General features: G+C 31.6%; 2 protein-coding genes across 2 annotated transcripts in view; one reads left to right on the top strand and one right to left on the bottom strand.

Annotated features, from left to right (window-relative positions):
• The window catches only part of LOC111408418, a 10,689-nt gene extending 7,751 nt beyond the window's left edge, over positions 1–2,938 (top strand). The window contains exon 2 of the mRNA XM_023038180.1: positions 2,916–2,938. Coding sequence (XP_022893948.1) covers positions 2,916–2,938 — 23 coding nt within the window. The remainder of the gene's footprint in view (positions 1–2,915) is intronic.
• Positions 2,939–10,905: 7,967 nt separating this feature from the next.
• LOC111407522 (dehydration-responsive element-binding protein 1E-like) lies at positions 10,906–12,484 on the bottom strand. Its single transcript, XM_023037058.1, has one exon. The coding sequence runs from the start codon at positions 12,332–12,334 to the stop codon at positions 11,651–11,653; it is 684 nt and encodes a 227-aa protein (XP_022892826.1). The 5' UTR covers positions 12,335–12,484; the 3' UTR covers positions 10,906–11,650.
• Positions 12,485–19,926: the final 7,442 nt, after the last annotated feature.

The raw sequence follows: 19,926 nt of genomic DNA, 5'->3' as shown, positions 1-19,926 counted from the left end.
CTAGCCGTCGATATTGCTAGATGTTCTTTAAATTTACAGGGGACCTCGGGATACCTAAAAGGGGTCGGGATACTTTGTGCCCGAGGTTGGGCATTAATTGGGACAGCCATAGGTATAATTGAACAACCTATGTCCTCGGGAGTACTCCTCGAGGATGATGAGGACGAAGTGTCGCTACTGCTACTACTAGACATCCTGACCTAGGTAAAAAATACCTAAAGAATAACTTAAAAACTCGAGGTCTTACCTTAAAGTCGACGTCTAAAAACTCAAAGCTCGATCCCGACGATTAGCGAGAGAAGTTTACTGAGAGTAAAAAGTGAAAAATGAAATGAGGGGAGGGTATTTATAGGTAACAGGAGCAGGAAGCCCAAAGGTCACTACCCCGACCGTTAGATCTGGACACGTGTCCCACATCTAACCCTACCAATTTTTACCGCCTTTTCCTATTCTAGGGCTGACGTCAGTACGCGTCAGCCTTTTGATCAAGCACAGGTGTTCAGAAATCCCCGAGCTAAAACTTGAGCTTTTATTTCTAGTCTCTTTGCATCATATCCTCGAGCATTTCTTCGAGCATATATGCACGGGGGCCTATGATGGTGACATTTTACAATATCCCCGATCAGTATATCCCGAGGACTAATTTTGGTAAAGTTGTAAATCCATCTGTGGTGTCCTCGAGCATGTTCGTCCTCGAGACACAAGGCCCGACCACATCTCCATGATGCTTCGCATATTGCAAACATGTGTCCTCGGGCATAGTCCTCGGGAATGTGCTCCTCCTTACTGCTGACGATTGTTCACACTTTAGAATTCCTACGCAATTAGGAATCTTAGCTCCCACAAGAGTCCTATCTCACGCATAATTCTGGAATTCAACCAACTCCTTAACCATTCAGGACTCCAACAGATGAGGACATCCAACTAGTTGAGTCTAATTAGGAGAATGTCACTTACTACTATAAATACAGAACCTTGAACCATTATTCAGGTACGTTTTCTCATTGTTCTTCAGCATATAGCCTTTCGCATATATTTCCCTTTCTGACTTAAGCATCGGAGGGGCGACGAGAACACACCTCGTTGCCTTTGTTTCAGGTATCGGAAGATCACGTTCGTGCTCATCATCAGTCATCAAGCTCGGAAAATCTACAGGTACGATTTTTGGTAGCATCACTATTTAAGAAGATTTTACAATTACGAAAAAATCTTGTAGATAATATTTGGCGTGACATCATTGAAATATAGGAAAAAATGAAAACAAATAGTTCATTTACATTTTGCCACATCAACGTCAATACAAGTTCTGATAAATTTTTCTTGTATCTATGGTTTTATTGATTTAAGAATGTTTTAAAAAGCGTGGAATAGTACATGAAGGAAAGGTCTAACCTCAAGTTTACAAGTATAAGTACGCATATATGAAATTAGACATAATAAGACGTTATGATATTTTTAGAATTATATAAATTATTCTAAAATCATGAAAAATAATATTTTATTTAATTAGCTTATTAAACCTTCAAAAATTTATAAAAAGTAGAAAAAATAATATTTTATTTAATTAGCTTATTTACTTTCTTTTTATTCCCTTTTTTTTTTTCATATTTTTGTTACCGATTTTATAACATTAACGTCATGACATACCATTTTTTTGTTTTTTTTTTGTTGAAGGAGCTGAACTAAACCCATTATTTATTTATTTATTTATTTTATTCTAATCAGATCCTCATAACTTTGGATAAACATGGATGGCCCATGAAATTTCCCAAAAAGATAATTTTAAACTAATAACGTTCATCAATGAAACTACAATGGACCCACATAACTTTTAAAAAGTTAAAAAGAAAGTTAAGAAGTCTAAGCCCTTGTTTGAGCTACATTATTTTCTTTAGTATACATTTTTTTATAGTATATTGATGAAAAATATATGGTTAAAAAATAAAAAAAAGTTTTGAATTTAGTGTAATATTATTTTATTGAAAAATGTGTGGTTGAAATGATATCAAATCACTGTTTAAAAATGTATTTTTTTTAAATGTGGCTCGAATAAAAGTTATTTTTGAACTTATTTGACTAATTTTATGAAAGTCATTTTTCTAAATAAAAGAGTTTTTAGAGGAAACATGTTTAGTTTGACTTTCTCTAAAAATACTTCTAAAATAGGGAATCATTTTAAAAATTACTTTTCAAACACTAGAGGCAATAAAAGTTAAACTAAAAATCATGTCAAACAGACCACATATATATGATTTAGAAGTGATTTAAGGCTAAAATCACTTCAATGTTAAAGTAAAACCCCTGTTTGGTGGTGATTAGAACTTGAGTTTTAGTAAATTTTGATAGAAGTTGATAAAATGTATAGTTGAAAAATTATGAATCCATTGAAATGTGTAGTTAAAATTAATTATAAATTTTGACTTGGATTAAAATCTTATTTCTAATAGCACAAATTTATATGCGAAAAACTTGACCCGTCTATACGAATGTCTGACTCACACAACTATCTCAATGGAAAAAAAACTTTAGTGGGATAGTTGAACCGTCCACAATGAGGCGCCACCTCAGCGGGTGGCCCACACACCTCAAGGGGTGTGTGGTGGCCCACCGACCTAGATAGCGCACTTTAATAGGGCGGTCGCACCGCGTGAGGTGAGTGGGCCATTTGCTAAGGTGGCACATCTTGATAAGGCGGTTGCACTATCACGTGGTGCGACTGCCCTACAAAAGTTTTTCTCGTCTCAATAGACATGGTACGATCCCTATTGCCTTTATCAGGCAGCGTCTAGCAGTTTCTCTAACTTTCTCAAATTTAAATACACAAATTTAGGGTGATAAAAAGAGAAATATACATTTATTTCATCATAAGATGTGAAGATTCCTAGGTTGATTACATCATGTCTTATGGTTGGCAGATTTCAGGGCACGTGAAGAATAAATTGTTTCTTTCCTGTCTGGAGCCAATTGCGTGGGTACAACTGGCCAATCAATTCAGTGGAGGAAATCCGTCATCCATTCCAAAGAGACTGCAAAGTTCTAGGCCTCTAGGCTCGGCTCCATAAAGATTTGAGTCAGAAAGGCAAGTTGAACCTAAATTTTTTGATCGAGCAAAAGTTCGACTTTATTCGGACCAAAAATAAAATAAAATTCTAACCATTTTTTCTTGCCTGTTTGGAACCAAATGCGAGGGTACAATTGGCCATTTAAATGTCAACAAGAAGGATATCTATTGTGTATATCGCCCTTATTTGGTTTAATTTAAAAAAAAAATCATTGAAAATTAATAATTAATTTAATCATATATTTTAGGGAAAATGATAATTTTTTAATTATATATTTCATCAATTTTTATTACTAAAACTTAATTTTTGTATAAACTAAATAGAGGCTTACAGTTTACTCATTATTTTTTTGAAATTTATATTTTATTCAATAGTACAAAATACAGCTTCTGTATAAAATAATTGGTAACTAAATATTTTCCAAAATAATACAAAAATTTATAAATATGTCATTATAAAAGCTGAACACATTAAAAATACACTTCATTAAAAATATCGAATTATAACATGTACAATACTATAATTAACACTTTATATATCTCTTTAAGAATTTAATTATTATATATTTCTCATTAAAAAGTTAATTTCTTTTCTTCATTTCATATCTTCTTCATAGATTACCTTATGATTGAGTCTCTAACAACTTTAATAACATCGTTTTTGAAATTTTCATTGTTTACCGAAGATTATATATTTTTATTAAAAATATTTATATTTGCATTCTCTTCTGTCAAGTTTCATTCAAAAAAAAAAAAAAGAGAGACAAAGATCGTCCACAGCAAAAACCAAGACACTTGTGCAAGCATTTTTGAAATTTTGAAAGTTGAAAAATGATATAAATCAGAACTTCAACTTAAATCGAATAAGAAATTAGTTTTAAACTTCAAATTAATAACAAATACAGAAATTATCTTAATTTATTTTTCAAAATCTTTAACATAGAATATCACAAGAAAGAATTTTCATTTGTCATTGTATAATATTGGAACTGAAATAAAATTCAATAAAGTAGTTTATATAAATTTAAATAGGTCTATCAATATATGACTAATGCAAGACAACACTTGTTACACTTCGACCAACTTTCTCACCTATACTCTCACTAATCTATATAATATCAACTAGAACTTGATAAAGTTCAGCTCATAATTAAGTCAGATTAATATAATCTAGATGTCTAAAATCTTAATACAACATTTAAACAAATTATGAGAAACAAAAATCTACAAAAACAAAAACATAATGGAAACAACTTATCAAAAAGATATCACTGCTTCATTTGCAATTATTCCTTCAGTTGAAACAAATTGACGTGTACAAAAAAGGGCTTAATTCAGGCAATATTGTTGTTTTTTATCGATTGTTCGAGCACCAAGGTGCCAACTAGTTTCACCTTGATGAAACAAAAGCGAGTATTGTAGATAATCATAACATACAAAATAATATTGCAGTCCATACATATTGTTAGATTTATAGTAAACATCATGCAGTGGCAAACGTAGGCATTTTGAGTTAGGACACAATTAAACTTGCAAAAAAATTAGTGAAAAAATTAAAACATGAGATATCTTATTATAATTATTTTCTATGCATCCTCATACTTTGATAATGTTCTATAATTACATCATTTTCAAATATTTTCAAATATATCATTTTCAATATGTACAATCAAACTATCATTCAATCACTGATCATCCGATTCAATTTTAATAGTAGCCAAGGAAGGAATTAAGGTCAATATCACAAGCTTGTATGCTAATGAATACACTTGATGTTTATTTTTCGCAACTTCTTTACAAGTTCATTAAAACCTTGTAATCCTCCAAAATTTCCATCAATGTGCATGTCAAGAATATATGCATCAAGATGATCATCAAATTTCAAGATATCTACTACATCAAAATCTACCAAATAATATTCACATAGTCGAATCATTTTGTTTTTGCCAAAAGTAGCAAATGAATTATTTGAATACAATCACGTAATACAAAGGAGTAACCGTTGACTACAGTGAGACTACAAGCGACTGACAAGAGATTATGAGCAATTCAAAGTAGCGAGAGAACAGATGGAGAGAATTGGATTTGGGCTTTTTGTGAGGGTTGTTTTGACCAGAGAATTGGATTTGGACTTACTTTTTTTTATTAAGAAAGGTTGTTTTCTTTCCTAAGCATGCACCGAATAGAATGAATTAAAAAAAGGAAAAAATTTACAAATCATGTTTTAACTATGCACAATTCAAAAATCAGGTTTTAAGTTTAACTAATGCAAAAATATGGTTTTAGCTAATTAATTAAAAATATTTATTAATTAAATACAATGAGGTCACTTTTATACAATTAATGGTCGTATGAATATAATTATAGGTTACAATTTATTTATTGGTCACATATTAATCAAATTAATTGGTCACAAATCGAAAATTTTACAGATCACAATTTATGTAATTGGTTACGAATCCAAAAAAATTATAGGTCACATTTCACATAATTTCAAATTTGATGGTCACGATTACTTTTTTAAGTCACAAACGTTCGAATTTTAAGGCCACAATTTACAAATCCAAAAAATTATATGTCGCAAGTCACATATTTTCAGATTTGATGGTCACAAATTAATTTTTTATGTCACAACTAATCAAATTTTATGGTTACAATTTAATAGTTAGTTATAGGGAACCAAAGAGTTGGTCACAGACACCAAATGCTTGATCCCGATCCACTACAATATTTGGTCACAAACATTACCCTACCCCACAACAACACCATCACAACCATTGCCAACACCACCACCACTCCAAACTTTCAACAAACCTAACTAAAATACCTTAATAACAACCACAACACTAAGCCAAGCAGGCCACCCAATTGTCATCGCCACCTCTTGGCACTACCGGGCATCCACCACCATTCCAAAAACCAACAAACACCTAAATATCGCACCAATACACTTCCACACAAAAACAAGCGGTGATCACACCACCAACATCTACACCCACACCCACAACCGTCGCCACAACTTCCACGACAACCACCACCTTGCCACCACAACCATCAAAGCCACGTCCACCACTCCCAATTGGTTGCAATAGAAAGAAGGAGAAATTGTAGGATGCATGGCTTCATCACCACCAAATCAACATCACCGTCCCCCGACACAACACAACTATAAATATCGCCAACAACAACAAAACGATGGGTGTCTCAAGCCATGCTCATAGGTCTCTTCAATCGATGCTACACCGTCGAGAGATGTGGAAGGCGCAAGAACCAAGTTTATATGGAAAGGGATATGAAAGCGCCTGCGACGATGGCTTCTCTGAGGAAACTCAGCATCGATCGCGCCGCCGATCCGATAACAAATAGAAGGAAGACGGCTGCACTGTCAAGTGCTACGGCAAGGCGCAGGAACGAAGCTTCCTGTAAATGTGAAAATTACGTACATCTATATATGTATAATTATATATAATTACGAGAAATTGATTTAAATTATAGTGTTTCTATAATTACGTGCGTCTATATATGTTTAATTTTAATTTATATTAAAAATTAGGGTTAATAGCACAAAATGTCCCTACGTTTGACATTTATTGCGAAAAATATCCCTACGTCTAATTTTTTACATTTGACTCTTATTTCAATGGTTCATTGCATAACATATACTTTTTTGATGATTACTAAAAGAATTTGTATCTGTAACTTAATTATATAATTTTAGATGTTCTATTATTAAGTTTAGAATATTAATCGTAGAACTATCTATTATAAATAATTTGTAGTTGCTCTTGAAGTAACATAACATTATAAATAATATTTTTGAAGAAGAATATGAACTATATTTTTTAACATTTCCAAAAAATATTATTTGCTCTCAATGAATATGAATCATAATTTTCAATATTCCAAAATAATATTGACATATTGCTATGAAAAGCATGAATTTCAATTTTTTATATTTCAAATAAAGATATTGATTTATTACCGCTGAAGAAGTCATAGTAAAATATAAAGTACTTTCGAAGAAGCACAACTTTGCAAATATTGATATTTGTCTAGAAATCATACTCAAGAAGATTTAATCTTTTTAAATAATAATTTATTGGTGCTCCTTTAGTAGCACAACATTGTTCTAAAAGAATATTATTGTTCATGAAGCAACACACTATTATTGATAAATATTTTAGTTAGATTTCACTTACTCTTGAAGAGCATAATTAAACATGATCTAATATAAATTATGTTTTTACTCTTGAAGAGCAAATTCTTATATAATTTATTATTTTAATAATAATATATTATTGCTCTTGAAGTATGACCCGACGATTCCAATATTTCAGAAGGATATTAATGTTGCTCCTAAAGAAGCGAAAATAAAATATAACGTACTCTTAAAGTAGCACATGCTTTGAAAAATATATTATGTATACTTTATGAATTTGTGTTTATCTTTGAAGAAAAATATACGACTTATGTCATGTGGACATTGATCATTATATGATTATATAATGTTTAATCATATTTTTTGAAATTAATGCTTTGTTTGATTCTCATTTTTTCAAAAATGCATGTTTCTCTCTCTTTTTTTTTTTCAACCACACATTCTTCATAAAATAAGATTACACGTAAATTTAAAAAAATTTCTTATTTTTCAACCACACATTTTTCATAAAATAAGATTACACGTAAATTTAAAAAATTTTCTTATTTTTCAACCACACATTTCTCATTATTCTACTATTCTAAAATACATTTTTCATAAAAATGAGGCCCAAACACCCTCTAAATAATTGAATTAAATTTATACTGAACAAGAAGTTCAATTCGACTTTATTATTTGGCATGACCAGTTTGATCATCACTAGATTAATAATGATGCGAAATTAAAAATTCAAATGGATATGTAATAAAGAACAAAAAAATTCTTCAATTCAAACATTTATGACGTGTGTTCTCTTTCATTAACAACAACTAGTTAAAATAGGGACTGAATTCCCTATATTTCTGAAAATTAATTAGTGTGATAAATGGGGCCACATCATCCTCCACGTTGATCATCTAAATATTGTTTATATCTAATAGATTTGTTACATATACTAGATGATTACATGGTGTTAGTAATCTGAAGTTTGTGAAATTACTGCTCAGATTTAAATTTGTGAGCTTGATTTTTAGAGTATACAATCACGACAATGTCTTGTTAATGTTAGTAATTAAAAATCTCAATATTTTAATAAGTGTTAGTTAGGACGTCGACAAATTCTTTAACACTATTATTCGTTAAACTCCCCCAATTAATTGAGAACAAACTTCTTCCCAATTTTGTAGAAATGCTATCACGCATCATGTTAATATCATAGTTCCTCTTGTTATAATTGACTTATGATTAGAGCCTAATTTTTTCATTAGATTATTCTTCACCTCTATCGGATCTCACTATCTTAATTATTTTACCGCATTAATGTTTCAATACTTCAGCTTTAAATACCTTAAAAGCATCTAGTACTTCATATTTACTGTTAAGCGAGTAGAGATACATGTATCCTGAGTAATCATCTATAAAAGAGATGAAGTATTTATCGCGGTATGCATCCATGTCTGGACTACAAATATCTATGTATATGATTTCCAATAATTCAGAACTTCTCTTGGCACCCTTTTTCGACTTGCTATTCTGCTTTACCTTAATGTAGTCTATACAAGTCCCAAAGTCCATAAAATCTAGAGTACTAAGTACCCTAAGTCCTACAATGAATTGGTCACATAGATCATAGAACTAAAATCAATCCACCATGTGTTATGATTACTATCAATCATATTGGATTCAAAACAAACAGGTGAGAGTTGAGTAACCTTTTTGTCAAGCCACTTCATGAACTTGGAGCATTGCTTCTTAACGTGCCGCTTCTTCTTGCAAAAAAGCACACAATCTTCTTTTTAATGTCCTTTTCTGGACGGATTTTTCCCTTTCCCTTTTCCTTGGCCTGATCTTTCTTCTTCTTTCTTGGAGTTGTCAAATACATATTTTCCTTTTCACCTTCCTCTATAAGTAGTCTGGCCTCTTTCTGAACACACATGGTCAGCAACTCATTAATGGATCATTTATCTTTATGCGTGTTATAGGAGATCTTGAATGGGCCATATTGTTCAGACAAAGTGCAAAGGACATAGTGAACCGGGAATGATTCGAACATCTTAACTTCCAATGTCTTGAGTTGGGTTGTTATATCTCTCACGCGCATGAAATGATCACGCACAACCTTAATGTCGATGAGCTTCAAGGATGAAAATTGCATAATGAGAGTGTTGTCCATCGCTTTATCTGAAGTGACGAATTGTTTGTCAACGACCTTAAGCAAATCTTGGACTTTGTCATACTACTCGATGGAGCCCATACTACTAGCATATATTTTCGTCTTTATGAACATAACGGAAAGACGATTAGATCGCTCTTACTTTTCATAAAGTTGAACTGCCTCTAGAGTGCTGGTAGTAGTTACTGTAGGGGGCTCTTCCTTCCTTATGGCGTAATCAATGTCCATCTATTCCAAGTGATGGAGAATTCTCTCCGTCCAGACCTTATAATTATCCTCTTTCAGCTCTGGAAAATCACGTTTCATATTAGAGAAATTAATAGGTTGACTTGTTGCAATAAATCAAACATTCATGCTCATTTTACAAAATTTGAAGCTAACATAATATAAGATATGTTTTACCGATATAAAATCATGCAAAATATAAATCTAGTGACATAAGACTTGCATGTGGGCTGAAGTTCTAATTCACTTAGATTCATATTAACTTCACAATAAAACTATCAAATTATGTTCCATTTTCTAATCCTTGGGGGCAAATTAGAAAATATAGTTTGATATTTTATCTTAATTAATAATAGATATATAATAAAATTCTTGTGGGATAATATTCATTATATTAAATATGATTAACCACAATTAATGTCTTTATTCAATATGTGATTCTATACATTTAATATATAATTTTGTATAATTAAGGATGCTGTGGCTACTCCCCAATTAATTAAATTATATGGATCACTCAACATTTAATTTAATTCACAAAAATATGCTCATATAAATTGTACAAAACCATAAGCAATATGAACACAAAAATTAAATTTCAATGCACTAAATTATTTAACTCAACATTGCATATACAACAAAACAATAAAAATTATACATACAAAACAATATAACACCTGTTTGGCCCCCATTCTTGCTAAATTTTAATGGTTGGAAAAGTATTTTTTTGAAAAATGTGTGGTTGAAAAAAATGAAAAGTTTTTTATTTGAGTTTAATATTATTTTATGAACGATTATGTAGTTAAAAATAAGAGAGAAAAATAATGAGAAGGAAAATGATGGCTAAATGGGGGCAAAATAAGTTTAGTATATATGAAAACAAAATCACCAAATAATTCTCATTAATTTTCAGCACATGGGTCCACAAAGAGATACAATTTCAAAATTTTCGGCTAGTACTAGTACAAGTCCAAAATTTTATTAAAGTAATCCGAAATAATAATATTAAACATTCAATTTCTATTATATCAAGGACGGCCTTTATTTCATACAAGTGGGCCCACGTGCTAGAAACTAATCGTTAAAACAAAAACCATTCTTGTACCTTAACTAGTAAGAGACAAGGAAGGGCCACTGCATGTCAACATAAGTTGCCATGTCTTCTTGCAAACAAGTTTGAAAAGATTGTTTACTATTTTATTTTATTTTTTTTTTGTTTTTTTTTTTATTAGAGGTTATCTTCAACCTCCCGACGGGTCGATGTAACCCGGTTTCAACCCGAATGAAAAACCCTTTCATATCTCATGATTCCGACCACCAAATCTCTCATATTTTATATCAAAATTCTCAGAAATCGATTTCCTAATGATTCCTAATCTCAGTTTCTATATAACAGTCTAAATCAAATGCCAAAATTTTCGACAGAATGTGCACAGGCTAAGAACAAATAAGGCAAAGGCAAAACGAAGGCTCTGATATCAAATGTAAGTCACCTTAAGCGATCTAAACATGCTTTAATAAACCAAATAACATTTAGATCAATGCAGAGTAAAATGGATCGAAAACGAACATCCCGCCATTACCGTTCTTGACGCACTCATTCAAGCTTGTAGGTAGTGTTTAACTGCGGGTTAAGGCTCTTCTAAGCTCTCTTTCTCACTGCTTAGATGGTGCATACAAACTGAACATGAAAATGATCTTAGGGACCTTCCGAATGCATTTTATAAATGCTCTGCCCATCACAGAGTAATTTTTTTTTTTTGCACGTCCTTAGAACATGGGTAGTTATCAAATGTGATTTTTAAACATTGGGTCAGTTGCTGAAGTAGTGGGATATGGGATATGTGGACCACTCTTAAGTCGGTTTTACACTCTTACTTGCCTGATATTTTTTCCTCTTACTTTTTGTCTTGTAATAAGCAGTCTGGGTGATTGGACTTCAAAACCAAATACCAGATCAACTTGACTCACCTACTCTCCATTCAACATATACTATATCTTGCTTCTTTATTTTTATGTTTTACGCACTTTACTATCCGAAACTACTATGACATCAAATAGAATAGCTCCAAAGCACCATCTCAGCATCATCGTTTTCCAAATCATCCCAGCCGAAACTGTAGTCTAAACGAGGTTGTGGTGACAACAAAACTCCTTCCATATTTGTCTCTGAATCCTTATTCATATTAAAAATATCACAATCTGATAGTGTTTTTGTTGTGTCCAATGTTGTCAAATTGCCACTTGAAACCCCCTCAGAATTCATCTCATTTTCTTGCATTATTGTCCCACCACCACCACCCCCCTCGAACGGCCTGAACAGTTCTGCCGCCTCTATTGCCGCCTTCTGAATATCCTTAACATCTTCAGAAACCGGCACCGGCAAGCACCAGACAGAATCGGCGAAATTCAGGCATGCCAACTGACCTCTGAATGCTAATGCAGCAACATCATGAGCACGTGCTGCCATTTCTGCAGTAGGATGAGTTCCTAGCCATATCCTTTTCTGATTTCTCGGTTCACGTAACTCGCATACCCATTTGTTTGAATTCCGCTGTCTAATGCCTCGATAAACAGGGTGGCGAGTTTCCTTGAACTTCTTCCTTCCTGTACGTTTCTTGGGCTGACTCGACGCCAAAATAACCTCTTCGTCAGAATGTCCCTTCAACGATGTAATCTCAGGCATGTCGGAAACGCAGAACGGATTTGGGTCAGAATATGAACTTAATGAATCCATGAAAATTATGATCAAGAAGCAGAGAAGAGAATTATATATGTAATGATTATTTTGCTTACTAGGGTGTTGCTAAGTTTGGACTGGGCAAATGACAGAGGCTTTTATAATTTTGTGGTAAGAGCAAAGAAAGGAAACCCGGGCGTCATTGCCTATGAATTGGACACGGGGAATATATAAGAAAGATCCCACAAAATTCCAGGCTGGCATGACAAGGGGCCCACTTTCGGAGGATATTTTGAGCCACATTATTTCAAAACGTGTGGTGATAATATCTTAGTTTTTGGGTACCACAGAATGAAAGTTTGGATTGAACTTTGAGAAAAGCGTTTAGGATATTTTGAGCCACTTGACAGTTTGTTATTGTAGTTAGTTAAGTAAATGGTTATTATATTATTAATACTCTTTAAGAATGTTTTAAAAAGCGTAGAATAGTCTAACCTCAAATTTACAAGTTTAAATAGGCATATACGAAATTAGACATAATAAGACGTTTTGATATTTTTAAAACTATTTAAATTATTCTAAAACCATTAAAAATAATATTTTATTTATTTAGCTTATTAAACCTTCAAAATTTTCTAAAGAGTAGACAAAAAATTTTTAAAAAAAAATGCACGTTTTTTTTGCACCAATGCCAATATTATGTCAACGATAGAGTTGACTGTATTTTCCATCCATTTCTTATATGCCAGACATTTTATTGAGCTTTGCTTTAAATCTTGCATTTTCTTGCTTTTTAGAACATCATTTTAAATGTTTTTTGCCTACTTTTTCATCAAGAAAATTGCTTTTATAATTTTCGAAGTATTCGATTCTTATATCGAATTATCAATATGCTTCGAGAGACCTTTTTTTTTTCCTTACTTTTAATTTACATTAGAGAATTTTTTAACTTAAAGAATATTACTTTCTTTTTATTCCCTTCTTTTTTTTCATATTTTTGTTACCGATTCAATAAAATTAACGTCATGACATACCAAGAATGTGGTATATATGTGCCGAGTTATCGCAATCCAATTTACATTTCCATGGGCGAAAGTTGTTTATTACTAGACACTTTTCTATTTTTTAACAAATTTTTGAGCGACTGTATGAACTACAAAGAATACGATAATTGATGATGTTTGGTTTAATAAAAATCAAATTTTTTGTAGCTTTCAATAAAATTTAATGAAATGTATGATTAAGAGTTGATAAAAGTTGGAAGTTTCTCAAAATGTACAATTAAAAATGAGCTTTAAAAAATGGGGACCAAATATGGGCTAAAATTTAGCAACTTTTCAACTTGTCAAAATTCAATTTTAATCACATTTTAATTTTCATAGAACTCATAACTTTTATCAATTGTTCAACAATAAGTCTCTACAATTTTTATCAAAATCTCTCAAATTTGTTATCAAAAGTTTTGTCAAACAACTCCTAAATCACTTAGACGAAAATTAACAATTACATAATTTTCATTTATGTAGGAGTTATTCATCTATAAAGTTTATATTTATCGACAAAAAAAAGGAGTTATTGACCTGATAAAATTACATACGTTTGAAATTGTATGTTTTAATTTTAGATTTTTTGTTGTAGGAGATGAACCCATTATTTATTCATTTATTTATTTTATTCTAATCAGATCCTCATAACTCCGAGAAACATGGATGGCCCATGAAATTTCCAAAAAAGATAATTTTAAAGTAATAACTTTCATCAATGGAACTACAATGGACCCACATAACTTTGAAAATGTTAAAAAGAAAATTTTGAAATGTAAGCCCTTATTTGAGCCACATTATTTTCTTTAGAATGTATTTTTTAATAGTATATTGATGGGAAATGTGTGGTTAAAAAATAAAGAAAAGTTTTGAATTTGGTGTAATATTATTTTATTGAAGAATGTGTGGTTAAAATGATATCAAATCACTATTTAAGAATGTATTTTTTGAAAAAACATGTGGCTCAAATAAAAGTTATTTTTGAACTTATTTGACTAATTTTATGAAAATGATTTTTTCTAATTAAAAGAGTTTTTAGAGGAAATAGGTTCAGTTTGACTTCTTCTAAAAATACTTCTAGAATAAGGAATCATTTTAAAAATTACTTTTCAAACAAAAATTATAGTAGCATTTCTAATAAGCTCTTCTAGAGGCAATAAAAGTTAAAATAAAAATCATGTCAAATGGGCCCTATATATATATTTTAGAAGTGATTTAAGGCCAAAATCATCTCAAAGTTAAAGTAAAATCCTTGTTTGGTGGGGATTAAAATTAGAATTTTAGTAAATTTTGATAGAAATTGATAAAATGTATGGTTGAAAAGTTATGAATCTATTGAAATGTGTAGTTAAAATTAATTGTTAATTTTGACTTGGATTAAAATCTTATTTTTAATAGCACAAATTTATATGTGAAAAACTTGACCAGTCTATACAAATGTCTGACTCACACAACTATTTCAACGGAGAGAAACTTAAGTAGGACGGTTGCACCATCCACAATGAAGCGCCACCTCAACGGGTGGCCCACACACCTTGAGGGGTGTGTGGTGGCCCACTCGCCTAGGTAGCGCACCTTAATAGGGCGGTCGCACTGCGTGAGGTGTGTGGGCCACCCGCTGGGTGGTGCACTTTGATAGAGTGGTTACACTGTCATGTGATGCGATCATCCTACAGAAGTTTCTCTCGTCTCGATGAGCATAGTACGATCCCTATTGCCTTTATCAGGCAGCGTCTAGCAGTTTTTCTAATTTTTTCAAATTTAAATACACAAATTTAGGGTGATAAAAAGAGAAATATGCATTTATTTCATTAGGTTCAATAAGATGACCAAATCATTGGTGGTGTAATGCGAAGATTCCTAGGTTGATTATGATTTGACATTATTTCAACTACAAATTCTTCAATAAAATAATATTACATACAAATATAAAATTTTTCTTTATTTTTTAACTACACATTTTCAATCAATTTTGCTATCTGTACACTTTTTTTGACATTAAATTTGACACTGTGCCACTTGTCGCACAACGAATGGCTAGTTTTAAAATGAAAAAAACTTTTCTGGCCATACATGTTTGAATTTGGAAACATTGTCAAATTCTATGTACAATATGGAGTGTACAAAGAGTATTATTCATTTTCCATTGATTTGACATGAATAATGCATTTTTTTCCTAAAATGTGGTTCAAACATAGACTTATTGTGTGTACATTGCCCTTGTTTGGTTTAATTTAAAAAATAAATCATTGAAAATTAATAATTAATTTTAATAATATATTTTATGAGAAATCATAATTTTTTTAATTATATATTTCATCAATTTTTATTACTAAAACTTAATTTTTGTCCAAACAAAATAGAGGCTTACAGTTTACTCATTATTTTTTTTTTGAAATTTATATTTTATTCAATAGTACAAAATACAACTTTTGTATACAATAATTGGGTAATTATATAATTTTCCAAAATAATATAAAAATTTATAAATATGTCATTATAAAAGCTAAACACATAAAAGTACACTTCATTAAAAATATCAAATTACACCATGTACAATACTATAATTAACACTTTATATATCTCTTTAAAAATTTAATTATTATATATTTCTCGTTAAAAAGTTAATTTCTTTTCTTCATTTCATATCTTCTCCATAGATTACCTTATGATCGAGTCTCTAACAACTTTAATAACACAGTTTTTGAAATTTTCATTGTTTACCGAAGATTATATATTTTTATTAAAAATATTTATATTTGCATTCTCTTCTGTCAAGCTTCATTCAAAATAATAATAATAATAAATAAATAAATAAATAAAGAGAGACAAAGATCATCCACAACAAAAACCAAGACGCTTGTGCAAGCATTTTTGAAATTTTGAAAGTTGAAAAATGATATAAATCATAACTTCAACTTAAATTGAATAAGAAATTAGTTTTAAACTTCAAATTAATAACTAATACAGAAATTATCTTAATTTATTTTTCAAAATCATTAACATAGAATATCACAACAAAGAATTTTCATTTGTCATTGTATAATATTGGAACTGAAATTAAATTCAATAAAGTAGTTTATATAAATTTAAATAGGTCTGCCAATATATGACTAAGGCGAGACAACACTTCGACCAACTTTCTCACCTATACTCTCACTAATCTAAATAATATCAACTAGAACTTGATAGAGTTCGGCTCATAATTAAGTCAGATTAATATAATTTAGATGTCTAAAATCTTGATACAACATTTAAACAAATTATGAGAAAAAAAATCTACAAAAACAACAACATAATGGATACAACTTATCAAAAAGATATCACTGCTTCATTTGCAATTATTCCTTCAGTTGAAACAAATTAATGTGTACAAAAAAAGGGCTTAATTCAAGCAATATTGTTGTTTTTTATCGACTGTTTAGCACCGTGGCGCCAACTAGTTTCACCATGATGAAACAAAAGTGAGTATTGTAGATAATCATAACATACAAAATAATATTGCAGTCCATACATATTGTTAGATTTATAGTAAACATCATGCAGTGGCAAATGTAGGCATTTTGAGTTAGGGCACGATCAAACTTGCAATAAATTTGTGAAAAAAATTAAAGTATGCGATATCTTATTACAATTGTTTTTTATACATTCTCATACTTTGATAATGTTCTATAATTACATCATTTTCAATATTTTCAAATATATCATTTTCAATATGTACAATCAAACTATCATTCAATCACTGATCATCTGATTCAATTTTAATAGTAGCCAGGGGAAGAATTAAGGTCAATATCACAAGCTTGTACGCTATTGAATACACTTGATGTTTATTTTTCGCAACTTCTTTATAAGTTCATTAAGAACTTGTAATCCTCCAAAATTTCCATCAATGTGCACGTCAAGAATATATGCATCAAGATGATCATCAAATTTCAAGATATCTACTACCTCAAAATCTACCAAATAATATTCACATAGTCGAATCTTTTTGTTTTTGCCAAAAGTAGCAAATGAATTATTTGAATACAATCACTTAATACAAAGGAGTAACCATTGACTGCAGTGAGACTAAAAGCGACTGATGAGAGATTATGAGCAATTCAAAGTAGCGAGAGAACAGGTCAAGAGAATTGGATTTGGGCTTTTTGTGAGGGTCGTTTTGACTAGAGAATTGGATTTGGACTTACTTTTTTTTATTAAGAAAGTTTGTTTCTTTCCTAAGCATGCACTAAATAGAATGAATTAAAAAAAGGGAAAAATTCACAAATCATGTTTGAACTATGCATAATTCAAAAATCAGGTTTTAAATTTAACTAATGCAAAAATAAGGTTTTAGCTAATTAATTAAAAATATTTATTATTTAAATACAATGAGGTCACATTTATACAATTAATGGTCGTATGAATATAATTATATGTTACAATTTATTTATTGATCACATATTATTCAAACTAATTGGTTACAAATTATGTCAAGGTCACAAATCGAAAACTTTACAGGTCACAATTTATGTCATTGGTTACAAATCCAAAACTTATAGGTCATATTTCACATATTTTCAAATTTGATGGTCACAGATTACCTCTTTAAGTAACAAACTTTCGAATTTTAAGGCCCCAGTTTACAAATCCAAAAAATTATAGGTCGCAAGTCACATATTTTCGGATTTGATGGTCACGGATTACTTTTTTAGGTCACAACTAATCAAATTTTAAGATCACATTTTAATAGTCAGTCACAATGAACCAAATAGTTGGTCACAGACACCAAATGCTCGATCTCGATCCACTACAATACTTGGTCACAAACACTACCCTACCCTGCCATAACACTATCACAACTACTGCCGCCACCACCACCAACAACAACAACATGAAAACCACCACCACTCCAAAATTCCAACAAGCCTAACTAAAATACCTCAACAATAGATTACCTTTTTAAGTCACAAACATTCGAAATTTAAGGCCACAGTTTACAAATCCAAAAAATTATAGGCCGCAAGTCAAATATTTTCAGATTTGATGGTCACGGATTACTTTTTTAGGTCACAACTAATCGAATTTTAAGGTCACAGTTTAATAGTTAGTCACAAGTAACCAAATAGTTGGTCACTGACACCAAATGCTCGATCCAGATCCACTACAATATTTGGTCACAAACACTACCCTACCCCGCCACAACACCATCACAACCACTGCCACCACCACCAACAACATCACCACTCCAAAATTCCAACAAACCTAACTAAAATACCTCAACAACAGCCACCGCACTAAGCCAAGCAGGCCACCCAATTGTCATCACTACCTTTCGGCACCACCACTGCATCCACCACCATTCCAAAAACCAACAAAACCCTAAATACCACACCAATACACTTCCACACAAACACAAGCGGTGATCACACCACCAACACTTGCACCACAACCATCGCCACAACTTCCACGACCACCAGCACCTTGCCATCGCAACCATCAAAACCACCGCCACTACTTCCACTCTATTGTAATAGAAAGAAGGAGAACATGTAGGATGCACGGCTTCATCACCACCAAATCAACATCATCGTACCTCGACACAACAGAACCATAAACACGGCCAACAACAACAAAATGATGGGTGTCTCAAGCCATGCTCACAGGTCTCTTCAATCGACGCTACACCATCGAGAGATATGGAAGGCGCAAGAACGAAGTTTATATGGAAAGGGATAAGGAAGCGCCTGTGGCGGTGGCTTCTCTCAGGAAACTCAACATCGATCACGTCGTCGATCCGATAACAAAGAGAAGGGATACAGCTGCACTGTCGAGTGTTGTGGCAAGGGAAAGGAACAAAGCTTCCTGTAAATGTGAAAAGTGATAAGGGAGCACTAGTAATGGTGGCTTCTCTCGAAAACTTCACATCAATCGCGCTGCAAATCAGTTGATAGATAATGGAGACAGCGACTGGAGAGAAGAGCGAAGAGAGAGATTAGAGAGAGAGATTTAGGTTTTCAAAAATGGGATTGGAGATGAATTGGGTGTTGATTAATATTTAATTATTATATTGATACCTGATTATTGCATAATATAATTTCAGCCCTGATTTTGAATTGTGATGTTTAAACCTCTGATTTTGTGTAATTTTCCCTTAAAAAAATAAAAATAAATGGACAACCATGTTTCATGGGCTTTTTCAAATTTTCAAAAAATAATAATAACAATAAAATTGGAGGGCCACATGACCCACCATGACTCACCTTGGGTTCGACAATATCATCACTTGTCTTAATATTTGTTGATTTAATGTCCTCAACCCAAATTGCATAACTTGGGTATATTATGTTGAATTTAATTGTAATCATGCTAAGAATCAAGAATCACATAATTTATAAATTGATAAATCGAATTCATACATGCGGAAGCCATCATTGATATGAATAGTGGTTGTAATTGTAATACCAGTCAGATCTTCCCCTCCTTGCTCCTCACAAGATATTAGCTTTCAGTGGGACAAGCTACAAATCATATGGAGAGGAGACGGGACCTAGCCTTTATATAGGAATTTATTTTGTCGTCCCATTATCGACTTAAAGCCGAATTAGGGTTTATGCATAATTG

The sequence above is a fragment of the Olea europaea genome, chromosome 13, assembly GCF_002742605.1.
Source record: "Olea europaea var. sylvestris chromosome 13, O_europaea_v1, whole genome shotgun sequence".
Classification (NCBI taxonomy): domain Eukaryota; kingdom Viridiplantae; phylum Streptophyta; class Magnoliopsida; order Lamiales; family Oleaceae; genus Olea; species Olea europaea.
Note: the sequence above shows the minus strand (reverse complement) of the source record. Positions and strands in the feature narration are given on the sequence as shown.